The 22847-nt window shown below is 47.7% G+C and overlaps 1 protein-coding gene across 1 annotated transcript in view; it reads left to right on the top strand.

Moving 5' to 3' along the window:
• Positions 1–13347, top strand: part of LOC144145564 (maternal embryonic leucine zipper kinase-like) — a 139720-nt gene extending 126373 nt beyond the window's left edge. Inside the window, exon 15 of the mRNA XM_077677213.1 lies at positions 11138–13347. Coding sequence (XP_077533339.1) covers positions 11138–11315 — 178 coding nt within the window. The 3' untranslated portion in view covers positions 11316–13347. The remainder of the gene's footprint in view (positions 1–11137) is intronic.
• The last annotated feature ends 9500 nt before the right edge of the window (positions 13348–22847 follow it).

Genomic DNA, 22847 nt, shown 5'->3' with positions numbered 1-22847 from the left:
TTCTCTTTTCTCCCTTAAAGTACTTCGTTTTATTTTATTTCTGCCCTACTCCTGACTGCCAAAATCATCGTGCCTATACCGCTGAGAAATCACGCTTGTAGGTTTCCATCGGGATTGACCCGTGACGCGTTGTGTTGTTGCCATCACCGTCGCGTAATAGTTACGGATTGTCGGAATATTACCCGCCGTGGTGGCTCAGTGGATAAGGCGTTGTGCTGCTGAGCACGAGGACGCGGGTTCGATTCCCGGCCGCGGCGGCCGTTTTTCTGATGGAGGCGAAAAGCAAAAACGCCCGTGTGTACGAAATTTCGGCGCACGTTAAAGATCCCCAGGTGGTCGAAATTAATCCGGAGCCCTCCACTACGGCGCGCCTCATCGCTTGCGTCGCGTCGGCGCGTTAAACCCTGCAATCAATCGATTGTCGGAATAGTATCCGGGAAAAGAAAGCTGCGGCAGCCACAACGAAATCCAAGTTGGTCTCTTAGCTGCAGCTCGCCCAATTGGAAATCACTGCTACCAACGGAGCGAATTTGGTGTATGGCAATTGACGATTTTTTTTTTTTTTTCATTCAAACGTGCTCGAACGCTGTCATTCAACAAATTTCTTTCGTCGGTCGCAGTGGTGAGTCGCTGAAGTGCATTTCGCCGACGCCTACCCACGGGAGATTTTAATGGCGCACCCGCAGTGCGAGACCGAGTTTAACTCCATTCGACGATAAAAATTGCTGGCTTGTTCACACTGATTGGCGGCTTGCACAACGACCGTTTTTCCTCTTCGGATTTATTGTTAGGAAATCTCGTTTTGTACCCAAAGGCGTGGGAAAGCCCGAATATAGTACTTCTACAAAAAGAACATGATGCCTAAAAGCTTAAAAAAATATACGCATACACTGCATGCTTCTCCCCTCCCCAGGTTTAACGTTAGTGGAGATGGCCCGGGATTTTTTCTTTTTTGTGTGACGGGAAGCCCCGTCGGAGGAAGTTGCTTTGCAGAACAAATGCGAGTAACACGCAGTAGAACACAGTCTGAATGTGCACTCGGCTTGTTAACTGTGAACACAATTAAGGTGCCGCGGTCAATAGCGTCAGCTTTACAGCGTTTTATGTGGCAACTTTGTGTGCGTATGCGTGTGTGCGTGCGAGAGAGAAAGTGAGTGAGTGAGTGAAATGATGACGAGTTGACTTCGGGCGTTGAACTCGCTCAATTTTTAGCTTATCAAGGTGTGTTGAGGACTTCAGTGAACTGTAGCCTCATACCCGTGCCACACGTACACGAAAAATGACATGAAGTGTTTAAGGCCTTAGAATACCGAATGGCATTAATTGGGCGGGCCGTGCTGCACGCGAAAACGCGAAGGCATTAAATGTGTTAGGCATGATGGTGATAATGACCAAAAAGAGATATACACTCAAATTTTAGAAGTTTTAACGTAGAGAAAGACATCATACAAGGGTTAAAAATGTTTTTTGTGAAAGAAAACGTTTGAGAATTAGTTTTCTAAAAATTGGTGCAAGCCGTTTCTAACAGTGGCTTCAGCAGCTGCTGTCGCCTGTCAGCAGCAGCCAAATCCGACAAAATCAAAACGAGTAACACGGTGTTTTGCATTTTGCCGCTGTTTTAGTGAACCTCGTCTCCTTCAGAACTTCGCAACCAAGAGTGCACAAAAAAAAAAGTCTTATTTCGAAGTAAAGAGACGTTTCCGTGTCAACACTTTGGTGCTGAAAGTTTCGTTGGTTTCATTTGGTGCTCATCGCGTTTGAGAGTAGGCAGATTTAAGGCGTTCGTGAAGGCGAATGAGTTGTGTGGAACTCCTTAGACCGAAAATGACATTAGAGCGAATGGCATTAAATTTTTGCGTGTAGCAGCAAATTAATGGCAGTAAAATTTAAGGCATTAAGTAGTTAATGTCATTTTTCGTGTACGTGTGGCACGGGTATTATTCACTCAGAAAGTTGACTCAAACGGTCCGGTTGACCCAGAAAGTTGGCCCTGCCACGTAAGTTATAAAAAGCTGAAGTGCCTGAAGGCTATGAATGTATAGTACGCGGCAAATGAAACGCGAACACCAAAATATAAATCAGAACACGCAAATGGCGCGATTTCTTTCCATACAAGTCAAAATGACGCGTGGCTTGGTTACAGAAACAAAGTCCGGAAATGTGGCTTTCCGAATAGCATACCAATAGCGCGCCATTATTATACCTCAACAAACAGTATTTTTCAATTTTGCGTGTTACTCATATTTTCATGTTCGGGTTTCATTTGCCGCGTATTGTACTTGAAAAATAGCGCACACAAAATGGGGTATCGACAAGGAGCATTTATTACGCTTATAAAAATGGCTTGATTGTCTCGTTGGCTCCTAATACTCCATTGAATATACTCGATCCGGGCGGCCGCTTTTCCGATGGAGGCGAAAAGCGAAAACGCCCGTGCGTTCTAGATTTCGGCGCACGTTAGATACCCAGTTGGTCAAAATTAATCCGGAGCTCTCCACTACGGCGCGCCTCATCGCCTTTGCAGCGTCGGCGCGTTAAACCCCATAATCAATCAATCAGTCAATCAATATATTCGATCCCATCCACAATCTAGCCGACACAGATTGGCCACAGAGCTTTTCGAACTAGCCGTTTACTGAGCCTTCGTGCCGAAGCGGACCACTAGTCTTTCGTACACTCCTAGAATTACATCTCAACCTGAACACCCTTGTAGCTCCCTCAGAAGAAGAATATCTCATGAATGATGCTGTTCCTAAACCGACCTTCCTGAGCATGGGCGTTTTCTTGAAAATCGAAGCCATTGTTTTAAAACCAACTACCTTGTCCAATGACACTTGAAAGCAATCCCGAATGAACGCTTAGCACCTTGGCTGTGGATGGAGGACACTAATGACAGAGTCCGTCAATGCTAAGCATTGACGGACTCTGCTAATGATTACAACATTTCTCTTGCCACACGATTTGTACAAGGCCACTCAATTTTTAAAGGTCTCCTGTGCAGTATCCGGCGCTGCATTTGAGCATCATCGTTTTGTAACAACACTGAGTGAACAAAAACAGTACCATATTTTTAACGATAGCGCCTAAACTATACCTGGCAGTAGACCCCATATTTCCAACTTGACCACCAAACGGGATTGCCATGAATGCCCGTGAATCCGACACGTGATAAATCTTGTAAAGGGGAGGAAATTTTTGTATATTTGTGTGTTAGTCAGGAAAACAGGAAATTTAGCTCGAAGTAAGCGATGAACGTATGCTTACCCACATACGGAAGACTTGACCGACAAAGCTATGTACTCTTTGCCCCGCTGGCGTTTTATAGCTCGCGCACCGCGGTGAACGACGACGTCCCCCACCTTCTTGCGTTCTCACGAACTGTTCTGGTGCCCGGCCGTTGCTTTTTTTTTCTCCCAACACTAAGCCGTACCCCATTCGCTCGTATAATAGACCACATTTCCATCGAAATATTGACGCGTATTTGAGGGCAAGGGAGGTGCGGCTTTGCCACGCGTAGTCGTTGCCCCATTGCGTTTGTCGGCGCGATTGGATTGGAAAAACATTTATTGTGCCTGCGGTTGAAGTCCAAGTTAAGACTTCAGACTTGGCCAGTGTCGTCCTCGCTGTCGCCACCAGGGTTCGATGCCCCCCGCCCGTTACCGGGCTGCGAAGTCTCCTGCCTGGCCAACGCCACGATGACCCGCTGGACGGCCTCGAGTTGGAGGTCTTGGTTGCCAGATCGCTTAGCCTCTTCAAAGGCGGGCGGAAGTCTTCCTGATGTAGAATCTTCTGGGAAGTTCAGACAGTCCCAGACGATGTGCTCAAGAGTCGCGGGGGCGTTGCGACACACCCTGCACGTACCGTCGGGGTGTGCCTCCGGGAAAATCTTGTGCATGAAAGCCGGGCTCATGACCGTTCGTGTTTGCAGCTGCCTATACATGACTGCCTGCTCCCTGCTCAGCCCTTTACAGGGCGGCGGGAGCGCGCGTCTGGCGAGCCGATAGGTCTTGGTTATCTCGTTTGAAGCTGGCGCGAAATCGCTTGGCTTTTAACACGCTTGGACACCAGTGTAAACATCTGTACTATCAGCTGAACCCTCGGGGTGTATCTTCGAAATGAAGTCGCGAAAATGCCGTGGCCCACTGCCACATACAAACCCGTTATGTACAGGATCTAATTGCACTAACCATGCCATAACTGAAGGGGCTTTACTTCGCCTTCGCGCTTCCTGTTAAAAAATTGGAAGCTGTTTTCTGCTGCAGCTTTTCTGGAGTTCCGTTTACCGAGAGAATACACTTGACGTGTTAAAGTTTGTCACAAATCCCGCTTCAGCGTCGTTTCAGCCAATAAGGCTCACTTTGCCGAAACTGCTATTAAAGACGGAAGTCACAGAGTTTATACACAACCACAGAGAGCAGAACTTAGGTCACGGCCAATCACAAAGTGACAAAAAAATCTTTTACTCTGTAAAATTCATGAAGACAAAATGAGCTTTGTTCGTCGGAAAGACTGCGATGTTCCAATAACAGTTAATCTAGATAACAAAGAAAAACTGAAGTAGTGCCTGTTGACTAACCACTTCCTTGCCCTCCCCTTAATGACGCAACTGGGACTATAGTAATTGATTGACAGTCACCGATCCAAGCCCCCGCCAGAAACATGATTGTAGTAATGCTTCTAGTTTGTTTGATCGTGCGGTGATTGTACTACTTGAATGGTGACATGGCTTGTTTGATTTCCCCCGACTCCCAGCGGGCTGGCGGAAGAATGCAGCGCCGCTATTAAACTGAGTGTACAGCGAGTGCAGGACCGACTAGGTGCCAAAGATGATGGAATTGGAGCGACAGGCCGGCAATGCCGTGGCTAAAGCGAGCCAATGGCGCCACTGCGACGGTTAAGCGGGAGACGCATGTCCTTCCGAGCAATCCGGTTTTTCCGACGCGGCGCGGCAAAAATTTCTAGCAGGTTGGATGCGCGCGGGGGCGGCCGGTTCGGCGGGTCATCCGGCAGCCAAACGGTTATCGGGGCGGAGACGCATGCCGCGACGCGTGCTTTTCCGCTCATGTGTTCGACCTTTTTGAGCGGTAGACACGTGCGTCCGAACAATCTGGTTTCCGGCGCGGCAAAATATCTCGCAGGTTGGACGCGCGCGGCAGCGGCCGATGCGGCGCCTCATGCGACAGCCAAATCGGTTCTCGAGGCGGGGACGCGTCCTTTTCCGCCAATGTGTTCGACCCTTTAGAATGCGAAGCATGGTGTGCGAGGGGCGTACGAAAAACGAAAAGAATTGGGCCCATCTCCCCGCGAAGGGGACTCGAGTAAATGCGTCGCATACGGGGTGGGTGTATTGCGTTAACGTTTAGTGTTTGGGGAGTTGGTGGTAGTGAATGCGTTGTATCAGCAGCTTCTTGACGTAGTTTGAATGAGTCAAGGATATAAGGCGCGTTGGTAGCCTCCCATTCTGTGTCGGCTTTGTGGCGTAGTGGGTAGAGCACCATGTACATTGCGTTCCGCCCGCAAGGTCGAGGGATCGAAACCAGGCGCCGGATAGTATTTTTTTTTATATATAGTGTAGGGGGAGGGGTGCGGACAACGACGGTGCGGACTACGACTACGGACGTCAACGCGGGTGACATCGTGAGTTACTGAAATGCTCTGCATTTAAAACGCCGTGTTGCAGGATTCTAAAGCCAGAGGAAGACGTCTGCATGGGGCCGCGCATAAAGTTCGCGGGGGAGAAAAATGGGAGAAGGTGCACCCATTCTTAAAGATACACGAATAAGTATTCCATTTCTTGGTTTGGCAGCTCGCTAGCTGATCGAACGCCGTAAATCAGAGGTTCATTAATACCCGCATATTTGGCCTTTCCTCTATTACGGAACGGTTGATGTTGTGTACCTCCGAATTTTAAAATCTTGTCAATGCTCGTTACATTTTTCTCGGACATCTAAGGAGAGGTGAGCTCTTTCCGAAATGTAGGAGGCTGAGCCGAACCCAGCGATCACCAACGTGTGCTGCTTACGGGTTTTTCGGTGTACCTTTCGTTTTGTCCAAATTGTGCGCGTTTTGTTTGCCGTGGTCGACTAGACGTGTAGTGGGCGTTATCATCTGTGGAAACTTAAATAACGCGAATGCGCTCTGTGCTAGCATGGGTAGTCGTGCTCAGATTTTTTAGTGCCGTGCCGGAACTCCGCTACAGCAGTGCTCATGCACTGGCTGTGCCCGACACACGATGAAAAGATACACGTGTTGTGTCCGTGAGAATATCCGTATGACAAATGCTAGCTGCTCATAAGCGGCAAGTACTGTTAGTTACTTTAAATACCTCTATGGGCAATCTAAAAAGTATTAAATATCTGGACGCTCGTTTGTTGAAGCGGCACTAGAGCTGGTTTGTAAGAGTGCATATTAGAACAGTGCTACCCGTTACACGAACAGTGCGTGCATCGTTCTCGGCTTTTGTCCGTGACTCTTGTTGCGCTGTTCCAGTATGCTATGTAGAGGTAGGCTGTGGGAGTTACAGTCCTCGGTTGTGTTCGTCGCAAAAAAGCAAGCCAGTGCAGCCATGGCGTTTCGAGTGACGTCATCGCGCAGCTGTCAAAACACCTATCGCCTGCCACGCGCCCTCTCGGGTCGTTCGGTTCGTAATAGCCGGTACACCACCCTCATCTTGGTGATGAATGGGCGGGTACCGGTACCCATAGCGGCGTTCGCGGTGGGTGTCACGTGATGCGCGACTGATGCGACTCTGTCGCAATTGGCGCGCGCGTGGGGTGGAGGGGGGGTCCCCGTGGTCCGGTGTCTTCTGCCGCCACACGCGTCGGAATGCAAATTGCCGCCGCGGGTCGTTCCCCGGAGGCCGGCTGAACCTAGACTCGCGCGCCCGGTGGGGCAACCAGGAGCCTTTTCGGGGCTGCTGCTTTATTCGCCTCCTGGCAGTCGGGCCTGCGCGGGGCTGCCGCCTCTAACCTCATAGCTGACCCTCGTCCTCCTCCTCTTCGCCTCCCTGTCGCGTGAAAATCGAGGCCCGGCGTTTAAGGAACCCCAGGTCCTGAGCAGTTTGGGATCTGCCGCTCGGAAATGAAAGCGTAACGACAGCGGAAGCAGTGGCGTCGCAGAAAACAGCCAGATTCGCGGCGTAGCCGAAGAATCGAAATGAGTTCTCACACCCGGTGCATACGGGATCTAAGCTCCTCTATGGCAACGCTCTTTTCCGTTTACGATTCCCGTGCGAACGGGAACTGGGAGGTGGGGTTGCAGGTGTGGAGAGTGCACCGTGTCACTTCATTCCGCGCTCGGTAAGCTCTCGCGCTGCTGTTCTGCGAAGGAATGAGGGCCGGATTCTGTGATAGCGGCATGATTGTTCCGCACTCGGACCAACCAGGTTCCGAAACCTCTTGCAGGGAATAGCTGCGGTAGAACGGTAGAAGCGTGCAGCAGCAGCAGCAGCGCGAGTGCAATCAGCGGGCCAGCTTTGCGGGCGGCCTGTGCCGGAGCTGCGTACGCCAGCGCGCGAGATACGGCGGCTCCAAACAAACCTTTTCGCGGCGGCTGATAACGCGGAGCCCTTGTTTCCCTCCGCGAGCGAATCTTGCGCGCCGCCTCCGCGTGGCCCGCGGCCTCCTGCGATGCAAGGCGCTCGGCGGCGGCGCGTACTTCTTGGAGCGTGTCGCCTTGATAATGGCACGCGCGCCGCCGCCGGGTGGCCCCGCGGGGTGACTCCATCTGCCGCTCTGCGCACAGTCGATTCGCTAATGCACTCGCTCCCCCCCACTTTTCGTCCGTCTTCAATTCGAGGGGAATTTGATGAGACGCGTTTTCTGGTCTCCGCCTGTTTTGCTGGCTGGCCACGCTGCTTCTGTGCTTTGTTCACGCGTGCCCGTTGCCTTTTCACCCGCGCACCTGTCTTGGCCGATTTGGCGCGCGCGCGTGCGACTGTGATTAGAGGCTGGCTGCAGTGGAGAAATGGGATTGGCTTGTACGCGTTTCGCTTTCTTGCGGTTTGGCTCCCTGGCTCACTTTAAGACCTCCGAGTGGCTTCCGTGCGCACTTTTTCTCTCCCTCCCTCTATCTAGCAACTCCCGTCACCTTTTCCCGCTTTCTTCCTGCCTCACGCGAGGGGGAGTGTTTACTGCTATCAACGCAGATGCATGCCTGCCCGCCTAATCCAAACGAGGGCTCTCGAGGCGGTGCCCGGCAGGTCGCAGCATCAGAGGGGGAAGTACACGCACTGTGTACGTATGGGCTATAAGTTAACATCCATGCAGCGTGCTGATAACCAGCGACTATCTGCCATTCGCTTGGCACTGGTCAAGATAGGAGCAGTGCGGGCTTTCTCACCCCTTTCTGTCTCCCTCTCTCTCTCTCTTAGCCTACTGCTGTCGAGTTCGAGCTTGAGAAGTAGGTGAATTGGCGGCGCCAGTATGGTGTTCAGTTAGCAGGCAAAGCGTTTCGCCGCAATCATCGTATCATAGGACGGATTTTTACAGCGGTTACAAAAAATGCCGTTGGGGCGAGTTAAAAAAAAAGATGGCGTCTGGCCTTCTTATTTTGATGCCAGACTGCTTAAATGTCCCCCTATGAAATTTCTTCCCTGCAATGCATTTAGGTAAGGTGATGCAGCCGACTTTAGAAGGGCTCGCTGTAAAGCTCGGTTTCTGCAACGCTGGCTTTCCCACACAGTGCGCTGCAGTTAAGCCACTCATAAAGACAGCTTGAGAGAGAGAGAGAGAGAGAGAGAGAGACAACGCGGAGGAGTCTTCAGGCCAAGGCCCCTTGAGCTCTTCCAGCCTGAACAGCCCTCTACACCAGCAAGCGGTGATCATTCAGATTGGAGATGGTCAGAGCTCTCTCCCAAAGCTCGAAAGAAGCGTGGGAGTTCTTGAGTGTTACATGGCATCATACACTCAGCATGGCCACTCGATCCCCCATCGTTGCGGCCTGCCAATGCGTCTCGCGAACAAACGAGCGCGCGAGAAAGGAGATTTATATCTCCCTGTGATAAACTTATTAAGGGTGCGCTGACGCACTTTCGCTTCGGAAAATGTGTAATAAGCTTCGACCATTTCTCTTTTTGTGTGATACTAGCCGCAAGAAAATGTAGAAAACCAAAGAGCGGCGATTGAGCGGCCGTGTAGTCATAACACTTAAAGGGACAGACAACCGATTTTTGTCGCGTATATGTTCTCTAGCTCATATGAAAGCCAGCGTTTAATATAGCCCGGTAACCACAAGCAATTTCTAAACAAATCGGCGGAAATAATTTTAATTTGGCAGCAAACTTCCTGAAATCGGAAGGGTGGCGGTTCGTAGTGTCGAAACTTGGCACTACAATATGTGTCCCTGTCACGTGACCTGCAAACCTAGCAGCTACTGTAACTGCTGAAACGTTTATTTACGTTTTGAAAACCTTTGAACACAAGTATTTGTACAAGGTTAAATTGTATATGTATTTCTAAACATTATTTTGAAAATTCTAAAGACATGCCGCCGCTGGGATGCTGTCAGTGTGGGTAACTGAGCCACCATGCCCATAATCAACGGCAGCGTTCAGTAGACAGACCAAGTGAAGGAGCTTTGACGATTCTGCCTGAGGCAGAGGCGTTTGTTCTGCCAAAATATTTGATTTCAGTTTCCAAATACGCCAACGGCAGCTTAAAAAAAAAAAAAAAAAAGAAACGTCGCGCCCGGGGAGAATCGAACTTCCCACCTCCACAACGTGAAGCCAGATTCTACCTATCGTCTATCCCAACAGATGGCGCATTCGTGCACAATAGACCGTTGCATTAAAAAACACATAATGGAGCAGAAAAGCCTGCGATTCAAAGTTTTTTACCTGGGGACAAGTTTTAAAAAAATTGGGCCCATCTCCCCGCGAGGGGGCTCGAGTAAATGCGTCGCATAGGGGGTGGGTGTATTGCGTTAACGTTTAGTGTTTGGGGAGTTGGTGGTAGTGAATGCGTTGTATCAGCAGCTTCTTGACGTAGTTTGAATGAGTCAAGGATATAAGGCGCGTTCGTAGCCTCCCATTCTGTGTCGGCTTTGTGGCGCAGTGGGTAGAGCACCATGTACATTGCGTTCCGCCCGCAGGGTCGAGGGATCGAAACCAGGCGCCGGATAGTATTTTTTTTTTATATAGTGTAGGGGGAGGGGTGCGGACAACGACGGTGCGGACGTATACGGACGTCAACGCAGGTGACATCGTGAGTTACTGAAATGCTCTGCATTTAATATCGTTTTTCATTTCGCATACAGACAAAAGTATGTTGCCGAGCTACTCTGTCATGGTTGCCAGCATTATTTTTGGGAGAGACACATGCGGCTCGCAGATCTAAAAATTTCGATTGAAAAAGTTCTAGGGCGTTATCAGCAAAACCGTTTCTCGTCAAGGTGCTTTAAGTGATGCCCTTTCATTTGGGATAGATAATATATACTAGACAAAAAGCGGTTGTCTGTCCCTTTAACAGTGACACCTCGGCGACGTAACTCAGCGAAAAGCGATGCTCACGCATTTTCGCAGGTAGGTATAAATATATAGGTATCACGGCAAATTGATCCGACACGCTTATCGTCAGCGGTTTGTCCGTATGGCCGACTGCCGGACGTATCTAAGGGTTTTCTTTTTTTTTTTCCAGAGACTTTGAGACTTACTTACGGTCTTGCTTCTGGGACAGGTACACATTTCCAGGATGCTGGACCTTCCTGTCCATCTCAAGCTACGGCCGGGGTTGTAAAGGCCGATGAAGTGCGTTTCAGCTGTGCTATTTCATCGTACTTGCCCTCTTACGTCCAGAGCGCACGCATCCGGCATACTGTTAATGCACATTGAACCTGCGGCAGTGCTTACCTGCTGCAACTGCAGAAATTGATTATCGGTCATCAGTGCGTGCGAGTACCGCTTATTAGCTAAGGTGTCGTTTTCGGTGTGTTTGTCGCGCCTTCCATCCATGTTTTCAATGAAGGCGTCAGGGTACGCCATTGGATCATGCGCGTTCAGCCACAATGCTCTGCCTGTGTCTGTGAGTGGGTGCGTGCTCGGCTGACGCTCACGCACACGGCTGATCGCACCTTTCTCTTCTCTCTCCTCCACGCGCGGCTGTCTGTGGAGTGACTGCAGGCGTTCTGTTCCTGTGCGCAGGTTCGCTCTCCGGGGCAAAGTCCGGGACGACTGGGGCAAGGTTCAGCTGACCTTCGAGCTGGAAGTGGTGAAGGTGCCTCAGGCCGACCTGTTGGGCATCCGTCGCAAGCGGCTGCGCGGCGACGCCTGGCATTACAAGCGGGTCTGCGAAGAAGTTCTCAAAATCAGGGCGGCCTGAGGGGGACGCCACCCGTTGCTGCTGCTGCTGCTGCCGTCGACAGTGGCGGCACGGTGGGTGTCGGCAAGGGCCGGCTCTTTGACAGACCTACCCTGCACTGCCGTCGTCAGCACCTGGCTGCTCTCGCCGCATCAGTTTTTTTAATGAAAAACGGGAAATGGAGGGGTAGCTTTAGGGCAACACTTCAGCGTGTACGAGCGAAATTGGCCTGTGGTTTTGTAGTGCTCAAGGCCACGTGCGCTATTTTGGCCACCGCTGCTGTTCTGTGCTTGGGGGAGCTTTTTAGGCGGCGTGCAGGTGTAATTTTGTCCGTGTGTATATTAGGGGGGGGGGGGGGTGGCACAGCATGGAAACTGGCGGCTACAATAAAGAAACAGGCATGGTGCGGCTGGTTTGTCTGCATCTTCTGTCAAGCCGTGTGCTTACACGGCGTGGTACATTGAGCTGATGTGCCTAGTCTGGCGATTTTATCTCGCTTTGTTTTGGAGTTCCGTGACTCCCGGGGTTTTTCGTAAGCCAATTGCATTAAACAGTGCATTTTAGGGGTCATGTTTGTCGCGCAGAGACATTAGGATGTGCATTTATTCCCTATTTAGTTATCCCTAGCCCATTTTTATACGTACAGCGGGGGGAAAAAGGGTGCGGACCACGAGATTCCCGATTCCAGGGAATTCCATTTTCCCGTGGGGGCCGTCAACTGTTCTCTTTGCGAGTGATTCAAGTACTGAATTGTCATCATTACATGCGCATTTGTTGTCAGCCCGTGTCGTATAGGTGACCTTCCCTGAAATCACCGCCCCTGTGGTCCCTAAACTTTTGCTCATCACTGTACATGTACCATGTGCACGGAAAGGCGGGGCCTCCTTCGTTTGCACGGGCGTACTGTTTGCCAGCTCAAAAGAAAATAACGACGTGCTGAAGCGCTGTTCCCATTGATTTCGGACGTTCCTTCCGAACCGTTTCCTTATCAGGCCGCGTGGCCCTTTTGCTTAACGCGCGCCAAAACGAGTGGTGCGGTGTGCTTTAGTTTACTTCTTAAGGTGAACTATGATAGGGTCCCCTCAGTTCAAACAACTTGCAACAGTATGCGCACTTTTTCGCGCTACTGTGTAGTTCTCAGTTAAAGCAAAGCTGCTTTCATGCACTCGATTGGTTAAGCGTTCATATTTTGGTTCACAACAGGATTACATAGCCCAAGTTCTTTTCTACTCTGTTGCAAGACTGTGTGAGATTTTAGGCCGTCTTTGTACAGCCACGCGCTGCCTTTGGCAGCAGCGGAGTCGACGTAACCAACTTGCAATCGTCGCGTGAAACGCGATCCCGAATTTGCTCAGAACTCGCACTTTATCGCAACGAAGTGTCACTTTTGCAAAGGGTGATTGTCAGCGTTTTTAGCCTTTCCTGGTTTTTAACCTGTTCTGGGGTTTTTCAGCCCGGAGCAATGTCGCGGAAGTGTAACTGTATGCAAATATATATTACGCGCTTTTGTATCATTTGTAGTGAGCCCAAGCATGTACTTGTATTTATATGTTCTTATAAGTCAAGTATGGGCGCTCCAGTGTTGTAATATAAACTCTGTTTATACACGCCCGTTCGCAACGACAGGCGACTGAGTGACGACACAACTGCCGCCCATTTGATGAGCAATTGAGCTGCTTTTCGTGCCTTGCTTTCTTCTATGGTGGCATCGTTTCGCGTGTGCGCATGTTTTGGATAGCGTGTTAATTTATGCGTATCGGCCATGCTTGTTTTCGTTTAAACTTTCTTGTCAATTTTATCTGCTGCGTTCGCAGCATTCAATAGTATTTCCTTTCACGGTTCCAGAAAATTGACGCCATGGCGTTGTACATAGCCGCTTTGAATTATTGCAGTACAGTTCAGTTGTGCTTCAGGTTATTTTTGAAGGTTCAGTGTCTGTTTATTGTTAAAGTCATGAAAGTATAATCCTAGTCTGTAATTATAGCGCCATTATTTTAATTCATATCTTACTAAATATTGCAACCATTGCGTTATTTTTTTACTTCAATAAACTCTTTTTCTTGCAAACACTATGCGTATTTCGTCCTTGTTACAGCACGATGGTTTCATATATGACGGAGATATCTCTGCTCCCTTACGTTTTCTGCGTGTTAAAACACTGCCGCGAAAATATAAAGGTATAGGCCCTACAAAAAAAATTCACGGAAGCTTGCACTCACGCGCAAAACTTCAATGACCAAGCTTTTGTAGGTGCGCATTGCCGGACACACAGTTAAGTTTCAGAAGCATGGTTTACTTCACGCCCCTCCACGAGGACACACCCGATCCCAACGAACAGAACTTCACTCACCAGCATCGACTCGAGGGAGCGGTGGCGGGATCTGCAAGTCGTCTCGGAAAGGATTGGCAGACTTCTAGCCATGTCTGCAATTACCCATAATGGCTTCTATAGAGAACGCGGCGGCCACGGTGAGCGCGACCACGGGCGGCGCTGCGAAGCGCGTCTCTGTAGGGTGCCTTGATGCTCGCGCGCTCCGCTGCTCTGCGTCTCTGTGACGTCGTCTTAGGCTCTCGCATTTGTCCGCTTCACTCGGGCTCGCTCTCCCCGCTGTTTATTTGCGCTCGGTTGACTTTTGATGCTTGTCCGCACCAGATTTTGCGTGTGCGTAACTTTTTATCATAAAAGACTTGAGATCGCATACACTAGCTCAAGGCGTGATTTAAAGTTCGGGTTTGATACCGCTGCGGAAGAAACATTGGCGGCGGCGCGCCATTCCTTGCGAAGCCGGTCCTGTGTGCGAAGAGTCTGAGCTAGGCGTCAGCTTCTGTATCGAGCAATCTTTCGAACAAAGGTAATAGCCAGCTGCTAATAACCGACAACACCGAAAACGCAAGACGAAAACAAATTTCAGGCTTGCGAGGTAATCGGCTTTGGCAGAAGACATTAATATTCCCGGCAATCGCATTTAAGGAGATGGTAAAACGGTTTTTGTAATATTACATCACTTTACGTTGTCATGATACCGACATGCACTACGGGACGCAAAAAATGTAGGTTGAGTTCCAAATAACATACTGTGTGTATAGGCACCTGCTGATTTTATACCAGGCTTCTTACCTGTATAGGGAGGCGAAGCTTAAGTTTGCCGGGCGAGGGCAGCGCTGATTCTATCGCGAAGCGGCGCCCTTTTCGCTTCGAGGGAGTGAGGGGGGTTCCCGCCGCTCTTTGTACGTGCTGGGTTGAGTGGCTCGTGCAGCTCGTGCAGCATTCCGGAGTAGGGGGGACGGGAACTTCGAGCGGTCGGGGAAGGCGGAAATGGATCCGGGAGTGCGACAGCGGGCACAGCGAGCTGCACGTGCGACTGTAAGACGGAAGCAATGGAAGTGTTTGGGCCTGTTGGTTCATACTTCACACAAAAAACAGCGCTCAAGACGGGTAGCCTTCTTTCTTCTGTCCCGTCTTGAGCGCTGTTTTTTGTGTGAACTGTAAGACGGACCGCGCGGGGCGAAAGAGCGGACGCTCCCGCAGTCGTTTCGCGATGTCTAAGGTGGTAACACTGAAAGCCAAGCAAACCCCTCATATTGGTGCATGGTCAGTTGCCACGACATTAGCAAGAAGGCGAAAGAAAAGAATCCTTCCGTTAAATTCTACAAATTCCCGGCGAAAGCGCACTCAAAAGGAAAGACGGTAAGCATGGATCACTGTGGTTCGAAAGGTGACATAAGTTGGCCCATTTTTGTTTGTATGTGTGCACTTTCAGTTTACGTTTCCCGGATTTGAAAATGTGAAATACTGTTCTAACGAGTCCTACCCTCTACTATTTTTTTTTTAATGCGTGCTGCCAATGATTGTTTTCCGCTATAATAAATTAACTTGGGATTTGTTTAGCTATTGCCGTTCCATATCGTCCATATGTGGCAGAATAGGTTCACATTTTGCATGGGTGAAAAAGAAAAATAGGTTCTAGCAATCCGACTGGCTATAGTAGCTCCATTCATTCTTGTTATTATAATTTGTGTTCTCGACGGAACAGCGTGTTGTTCGTTTTTTTTTTTTTTCTCCCACATTTACAAATACTGGCAGTTAGGATTTATACACCAAACTCTGTGTATTAATAGTAATTAAAAGTTATACGCCAGAAGCTGTTCTGTTGTTTCCGCGAACTGTCACTCTAATCCGTAGTTGTACTCCAAGCGGGTGACAAACATTGCGAACAAAAATTCCTTCAGGGACAACTGAAATGGAAATGCGGCGCTGTGCAGCGCACCCCTTAATAGCCTGTGCCTTTTTAATGCGTTTTTATAAGATGCAGCTGATTGTTTCAAGAGTAAGAAATAACATAGTAACCATAATCAATCACGTTTATTTTACATTTCTTGCAAGCCTCAGTGTTGCTGCAGTCCATAAAATCCAAATGTCCGAAGCGCGAACACGCGAAGGAAGTAACAAACAAGAGAAAACTACGCTGTGACAAGCTGAACAGCTGTCGCCTTGCAGACGAAAAGACAGCAGCCGACGACCGCCGAACAACGCGCTTCCCCCATTGAAATCGTCGGGGCAGTCTTCCGGTCGAGCGGCGGGTCGAAGACGGCGCGTCTGTAGCAGACGACAAAACAAACGCCGACAAAAATGAACTCTACGTTTAAACCGAACTTTCTGGACATGTGCTGACGCGTACGGTTTCGTAAGTCGAAAGAAAATTTTACCCAGCCCTCTTCCTAGCGCGAGAAATGCAGCACGCGCGCAGCGAAAAAAGCACGTGCCATAGCGGCGGCAGCCCCCGCGTACTCCCGCGCAGGGGAGACTTATGGGGGTTTAGTGAACCTATGGCGGTTTAGAGAGCAAAACAGCGATTGAGCAAGATACCAATAACGTGGTCGGTTCAGTATCGGAGGCTGTGCTTCTATACAGGGAACGGCGCCATAATCGCTGCATCTGCAAAGCAGTCGTGGTTTCAAGCTCGTCTGATATTTGTAGGTTTTTACCAAATCATAGGGACTTAGAAATGCACCCACTTTTCATTACTGCTTTTTTGTCCTTATAAAAAGTCAGTACGGAGTGTAAAAAGTCAGTATAGAGAGGAATTAGCGCTACCATCATTTCTGCAGGTGCGTCGCTATAACATGTTTCCGCCATAATGCACGCACGCACACACACGAGCACACGTTCAAGTGCACATACGCACACACGCGCACGCACGCATGGTAATTACATATACGGTAAAAATGCAGTAACATTAAGTTTGTTTAGACCTGAAGAGATTTTCATTTCCAATATTCAGATATGCGTTATGGTAAAACTGCACTCAAGAGAGGAAGAATAATTTTCTTCAATTCATGGAACATCATCCCGAGTAGGCCAGGATTTGTTCTTTACGCCTGCTGGGGTTGGGAAACAATAAAGAGCTGCTTGAACATATTCATCTGCTTCGATTCTGACTATACGGGAAACCGGCATGTGTATATATGTATGTATGTATATATATATATATATATATATATATATATATATATATATATATATATATATATATATATATATATATATATATATATATCATCATTAGCTTATCTACGCCCACTGCAGGGCAAAGGCCTCTCCCTTTATTCTCCAATTACCTCGGTCCTGTGCCAACTGTGACCAATTTATCCCCGCAAACTTCTTAATCTCATCTGCCCATCTAACTTTCTTCCGCCCCCTGCAACGCTTGCCTTCTCTAGGGATCCACTCTGTTACCCTTAATGACCAGCGGTTATCTTGCCTTCGCATTACATGCCCTGCCCACGTCCATTTCTTCTTCTTAATCTCTACTAATATGTCCTTAACACGTGTTTGTTCCCTGACCCACTCCGCTCTCTTCTTGTCCCTTAATGTTACACCTATCATTTTACGCTCCATTGCCCGCTGAGTCGTTCTCAATTTAAGTTGAACCCTCTTAGTGAGCCTCCAAGTTTCTGCCCCGTAGGTGAGTATTGGTAAGATGCAGCTGTCATACACTTTCTTCTTCGGCGACAACGGTAGGCTGCTATTCATTATCTGAGAATGCCTGCCATATGCACCCCACCCCATTCTGATCCTTCTAATTATCTCTGCCTCATGGTTGGGATCTGGGGTCACAACTTGGCCTAAGTAGATATATTCGCTTACCACTTCCACTGCCTCGCCACCTATCTCAAACCGCTGTGCTGTCCCGAGGTTATTGATCATTACTTTAGTTTTCTGCATATTAATCTTCAGGCCCACGGTTCTACTTTGTTCGTCCAGTGCGGAAAGCATGCTTTGAAATTCGTCCCCCGAGTTACTTAGCAAGGCAATGTCATCAGCAAATCTGAGGTTACTGAGGTATTCTCCATTAACCCATACTCCCACCTGTTCCCAATCCAACGTTCTGAATACTTCTTGTAAACATGCTGTGAATAACATTGGAGAGATTGTGTCTCCTTGTCTGACACCCTTCCTTATAGGTATTTTACTGCTCTCCTTATGGAGGATGATGGTAGTTGTGGACCCATTGTAGATATCATCTAGTATTCTTACATAATGCTCATCTACCCCCTTGTTCCGTAATGCCTGAATGACTGCTAGGGTTTCCATTTTTTCGATAGGGTTTCGATATATATATATATATATATATATATATATATTATTGATTGATTGATTATAGGGTTTAACGCGCCGACGCAACAAAGGCGATAAGGCGCGCCGTAGGGGAGGGCTCCGGATTAATTTTAACCACCCGGGGATCTTTATCGTGCGCCGAAATCTCGTACACACGGGCGTTTTTGGTTCGATTACCGCGGCCGGTAATCGAACCCGCGACCTCGTGCTCAGCAGCACGACGCCTTAGCCACTGAGCCACCGCGGTGGGTTCGTATACTATTTATTGCGTTTGTTTATCGTTTATTTACTATTTATCACGTCGTGACCGTTCGTGTTGAGAGTCAGTTTGTTATGACAACGATGGTTACGATGGAAATTCGGGGCACAAAAGCCGCCTTCGAGTATTCTGGATAACGTTGTCTGCACCGTTTCGCGGTGCCGTAGCACAAACCTTCCCATTGTATTTACATGTGAATAAACAACGCACGCTTCGGATATGCACCTTCTGGCACGCAGCCGTAACGAAAGCCAAATTTGTGAAGAAGGGAATGTATGCCATACAGCCTGAAGAAAATATCCACACAAACTTTGTGAGCCTCCCAAACATCCCCAAACCTCCTAATAAGACGACCGTGACGGTGAAGAAAAATTAAGGTGTTGGCGCACAAAAAACATTCATCTGATACAAGTTACAACAAACATCTGATACAACGAAAAAAATAAAAAAAATAAACTTTTTTTTTTTCTTGCTGTGCGATGCGCGTTTAGGGGCCCGCTGCTTGCTGCATAGCATTACAGGCTGTTGAATCTTCATAAGAGCATCGCAAAAATACTTTAGGGAAGCCTACGCATTTTGAATACTTATTGAGGAGCTCTGAGCACCTAACCTCGCAAATAAGCCAGGAAGGACTAGTTACACACGATCTTCGGACCGATGCTCTTAAGAAAGTTGTTCTCTCTCTCCTCATGTGTTGAAAACTTCTGCGGGATACAGCTTGAAATTATGCGAAGGTGTCAATAGCTGGCAAAATACGCTTTTTAATGCACTGAAGCATCAAAACGGTTAATTTCTAGCACACGCACTGCTGCCCCTCACAAGCGGAGGGTAGCATACGACAGAGGCGCGAGTCCCCAAGCTGACGTCAGGAGCGAGGGGGCGCCACTAAAATATTTCACTGCCAATAGTACCGTTTCCGTTAATTTATTACCATCAACATGACTTTGCATTCTTACACATTAACTTTTTTTACACCCTCATTGCCTAAAGAACGTGTATGTAGTATAAGTGGAATAAGAGTGTTGGGAAGTCATTACGCCCTTTTTTCTTAGGTTCCAACACCCTAATAGCTTTACACCCTTTTGTGTGGCAAAAAAGGTGTTGACCGACTGCAACACCCTCGGTTTTATTTAAGGTGTTGAAAGGGGGGAAATATGTTCAGTTGCAAGACAAAAACGGGTATCTGGGGGTCGACCTTGCTTATTCCGGTGTTGGTAAGTTTTGCTAGGCTTTGCTAAGTTTTGTTTTCTTTTGCGATGTCGAAGGCTAGGCTAAGTGCTGACGAATGAGGCCAAGTTTAGCCGGATTTTACAAGGCTGTTCCAGTGTGTCCCGTACACTGACAGCGGATCCAAAGGGGAAAAAAGCTATATTGGCCCCCAGCTCCGCTGTTTCTCCAGTCTTGCACGAGTAGTCCAAGCTTCGCCTTTTTCTCTTTTTTTTTTCCTTTTATTAGCCAAAAAAAAAAAAAAAAACTATCACCTTTAAAATGATACAGTAAGAAGTGCGCATACGAATGCGCCCCTTGTTCTCAGACTTGAGCAGTCTTAAAAGCCGGCTTCACTATTATAATAGCTTATCTGCGGTGGTGCACCCTTTACAGGCGGCGGAGTTTTTTTTTTTTTTTTTCCTAATTTTTCGGTAAGGCCACCGAACCAAGCTGTACCTTAAACAGCTCCGCTGGCAATAAATTGTTTCAATTCATATTGTTTTAGACATCGTGAGGTGCAAAACATCCCCCCGCTCATAGAAAATTTTTAAGTCCACCCGTGTAAACGGGCAGAAAATACATCGAAAGTTGGATGTCTTTTACAGCATTTTTCTTAGTTGGAGGTATTTCTTTCACACCGTTTTTCTTAGTTTCCAGCACCCTAATTCGTAGCTTTAACCCATGTGGCAAAAAGGGGATTCAAAATAATGAACTACCTTCTTTAGGGTGTTGAAAGGGTGTGGAATAGGTGCTTGGTATTTAATGAAATTCCATGACTTATTGATCATGACAGCCAGCTGACGATTAAAACGTTTTTGCAAATCCGCATGCTGGCTTGTATATGCTCGCATTAAAATGCATCATTCCAATATTAGCGCTACAAAATCTTATTTTTCCGACAAGCCCACCAACTCCAGCAGAGGACTTTCCTCTGCTGGCGTTAAAAGCAAGAAGAGCAGACGTATTTCTAAGTAAGCATGCACTAGCTCTCTCCGTGCAATCCGTTGGTTTTCTTGTTCAATTCATTTGTGCGTGTTGAGTGCGTCTGAATGTCATAATGCGCGCTCAGCCGATCCACATTGTCACGCGTAGCTGCGCTGCCCACATCCTTATTTTAGGGCGTCAGACAACCTCACACCCTAATTACAGTGTGCACACAAGCACACCTTTTTAAATACTTACACCCTTTTTTAGCCAAAATACCTTTTAAAGGTGTGTGTTATGGGACAAGATTTTTACAGCTTTTTCGGCCAAGAAGGTTGTAAAAATGTTTAGTGTGAGCGTACTACTAGAAATTTTCATTTCATTCATTTCATTTCGTTTATTTCATACTGCGGACCTTCGCAGGTACACGCAGGTGGGGACGATACAAATAAAAGAACATGCTCAGGCTGTCGGTGAGAGAGTAAAACGAAGCATTCGGCACACCAGAACATGTTTGTAGACCAACAACACTTAACAAGGAAAACACCATAAATCCTTATACAACTGCTTTTTGAAAATTCCATTCTTCCAATGTTCGCGGCAAAAAAAGAAAATTTGAAAGGATCTGTTCGTGTGAAAAAATGTGTTAGAGTTCCTGGGTGATGATGTCGTGTTTGTCGTGTGTATAGGTAATGTGTCGGGCCTAGTGCTGCTTGGCTGTGCAAAAGGAGAGAAAAAATTATCTAGTCTAAATGTCCACCTTCGTGACTGAAGCAGTTAAATGCCATTAGCTCTAATTAAATCGGAAGGCGAATAACTGGGACGAAACTTAAAGTATATATACCTTACATCTTTTCTTTTGATCCTTTCGAGTTCATTGATGTTATCCTTGGTAAACGGGTCCCATATTATGCATACATCTTCTGACTTTGGTCTAATTATTGATTGGTAGGCCGGGAGCTTAACATCTGAAGGAGCGTTTTTTTTTATTTGTGTCGCAAGAAAGACAGTTTACGGAAGGCTAAGGCGGAAATGTTGTCAATATGTTTATTCCAAGACAAATTGCATGTGAGAGTGGCTCCCAAATATTTGAAATCAGATACTTGCTTCCGTCGAAGTGATGAAAAAACTGTTTCTGAAATTCGGCGCACACGGGGTTGCATGTGGACGGTGCGGTAGAACCTGCGTCGAAGATAGTTTTTTACTTTAATTTTGCTCCGCCTCAAATCCCGTTCCCGTAATTACCGGTAATGAAGATTGCGAATTGTTGCACAATATCAACGGCAATCCTATCGTCGGTAATCTACGCGGTAGGGCATAGGGCACATCGTTTATTGAAATTTAATCGTGCCCAGCCCAGCTGACATTAAAGGGGCCATGCAGACAAAATACAAGTTTGTTTTATTCGAAAGATTTCGTGTTTTATAGTGCCCCCAGCGCTTGTCCGGCAGCAAACGATGCTTTATTCACTGAGAAATAATACATTTAAGTTAAAATTTGGATCCCCCCCCCCCCCCCCAAAGTGTGTGTTTTCGTGACGTCTACAATGACATCACAAGAACCGCCCTGCGGCCGATTGCGGAGCCTTGTTTACCGTTAGTCAACCAAGACGACGCCACCATAACCAAGACGACGCCACCATACCGCGAAGGTCCGTTTTCGGCCTTTGCTTTGTTTGTGACCGCATTTGTACCTGGCTTGTTTTTGTTAAAGTAGAAAATAATCTTTTCGTGAAACATGGTGTTCGTTCGACAAATATGGTCACGTAAGACACCGTCGCTTACGCCAATCAGCCAGTCTCGCCTGAGACAATCCCCAAAGCGCCGCATGCAGTGCTGTGAGGCTAAAAAAAAGCATAGTGCGCGCAGTACCAAGAGCAGTAGGCATCGGTACTTCTATGTTTACGTGTACTTTCGTAACCTCCACTGCTTACCCCACCATCCTTACGGCTATAAAAAGAATGCGCCCTAAATTTAATCACAGATAGCTCGTTCGGCAAGCTTATAAGCCCTGACAAGTTTGCGTTTGCTTTTGCCGCGCTCATAGCCAGTGGTAGATGCCACATACGACATCATACACACTAAACTTTCTTACACCCTTTTTGGCCGAATAGGGTGTAAGAATCTTGTCCCATGGCGAACACATTTAAAAAGTGTTTTGGCTAAAAAAGGGTGCAAGTATTTAAAAAGGTGTGCTTGTGTGCACACTATAATTAGGGGGTGCGGTTGTCTGACACCCTGAAATAAGGATGTGGGCAGCGCAGCTACGTGTGACAATGTGGATCGGCTGAGCGCGCATTATGATATTCAGACACACTCAACACGCACAGGGCACACTTGGACCACAAATGAATTGAGCAAGAAAACCAACGGGTTGCATGCAGAGAGCGAGTGCATGCTTACTTAGAAATACATCTGCTCTTCTTGCTTTTAAAGCCAGCAGAGTAAAGTCCTCTGATAGAGTAGGTGGGCTTGTCGGAAAAATAAGATTTTGTAGCGGTAATTTCGGAATTATGCATTTTAATGTGAGCATATACAAATCA

Source organism: Haemaphysalis longicornis, unplaced genomic scaffold, assembly GCF_048455015.1.
Source record: "Haemaphysalis longicornis isolate Haplotype H1 unplaced genomic scaffold, Haemaphysalis longicornis Haplotype H1 scaffold_1, whole genome shotgun sequence".
NCBI lineage: Eukaryota > Metazoa > Arthropoda > Arachnida > Ixodida > Ixodidae > Haemaphysalis > Haemaphysalis longicornis.
This window is presented reverse-complemented; position numbering and strand designations above follow the sequence as displayed.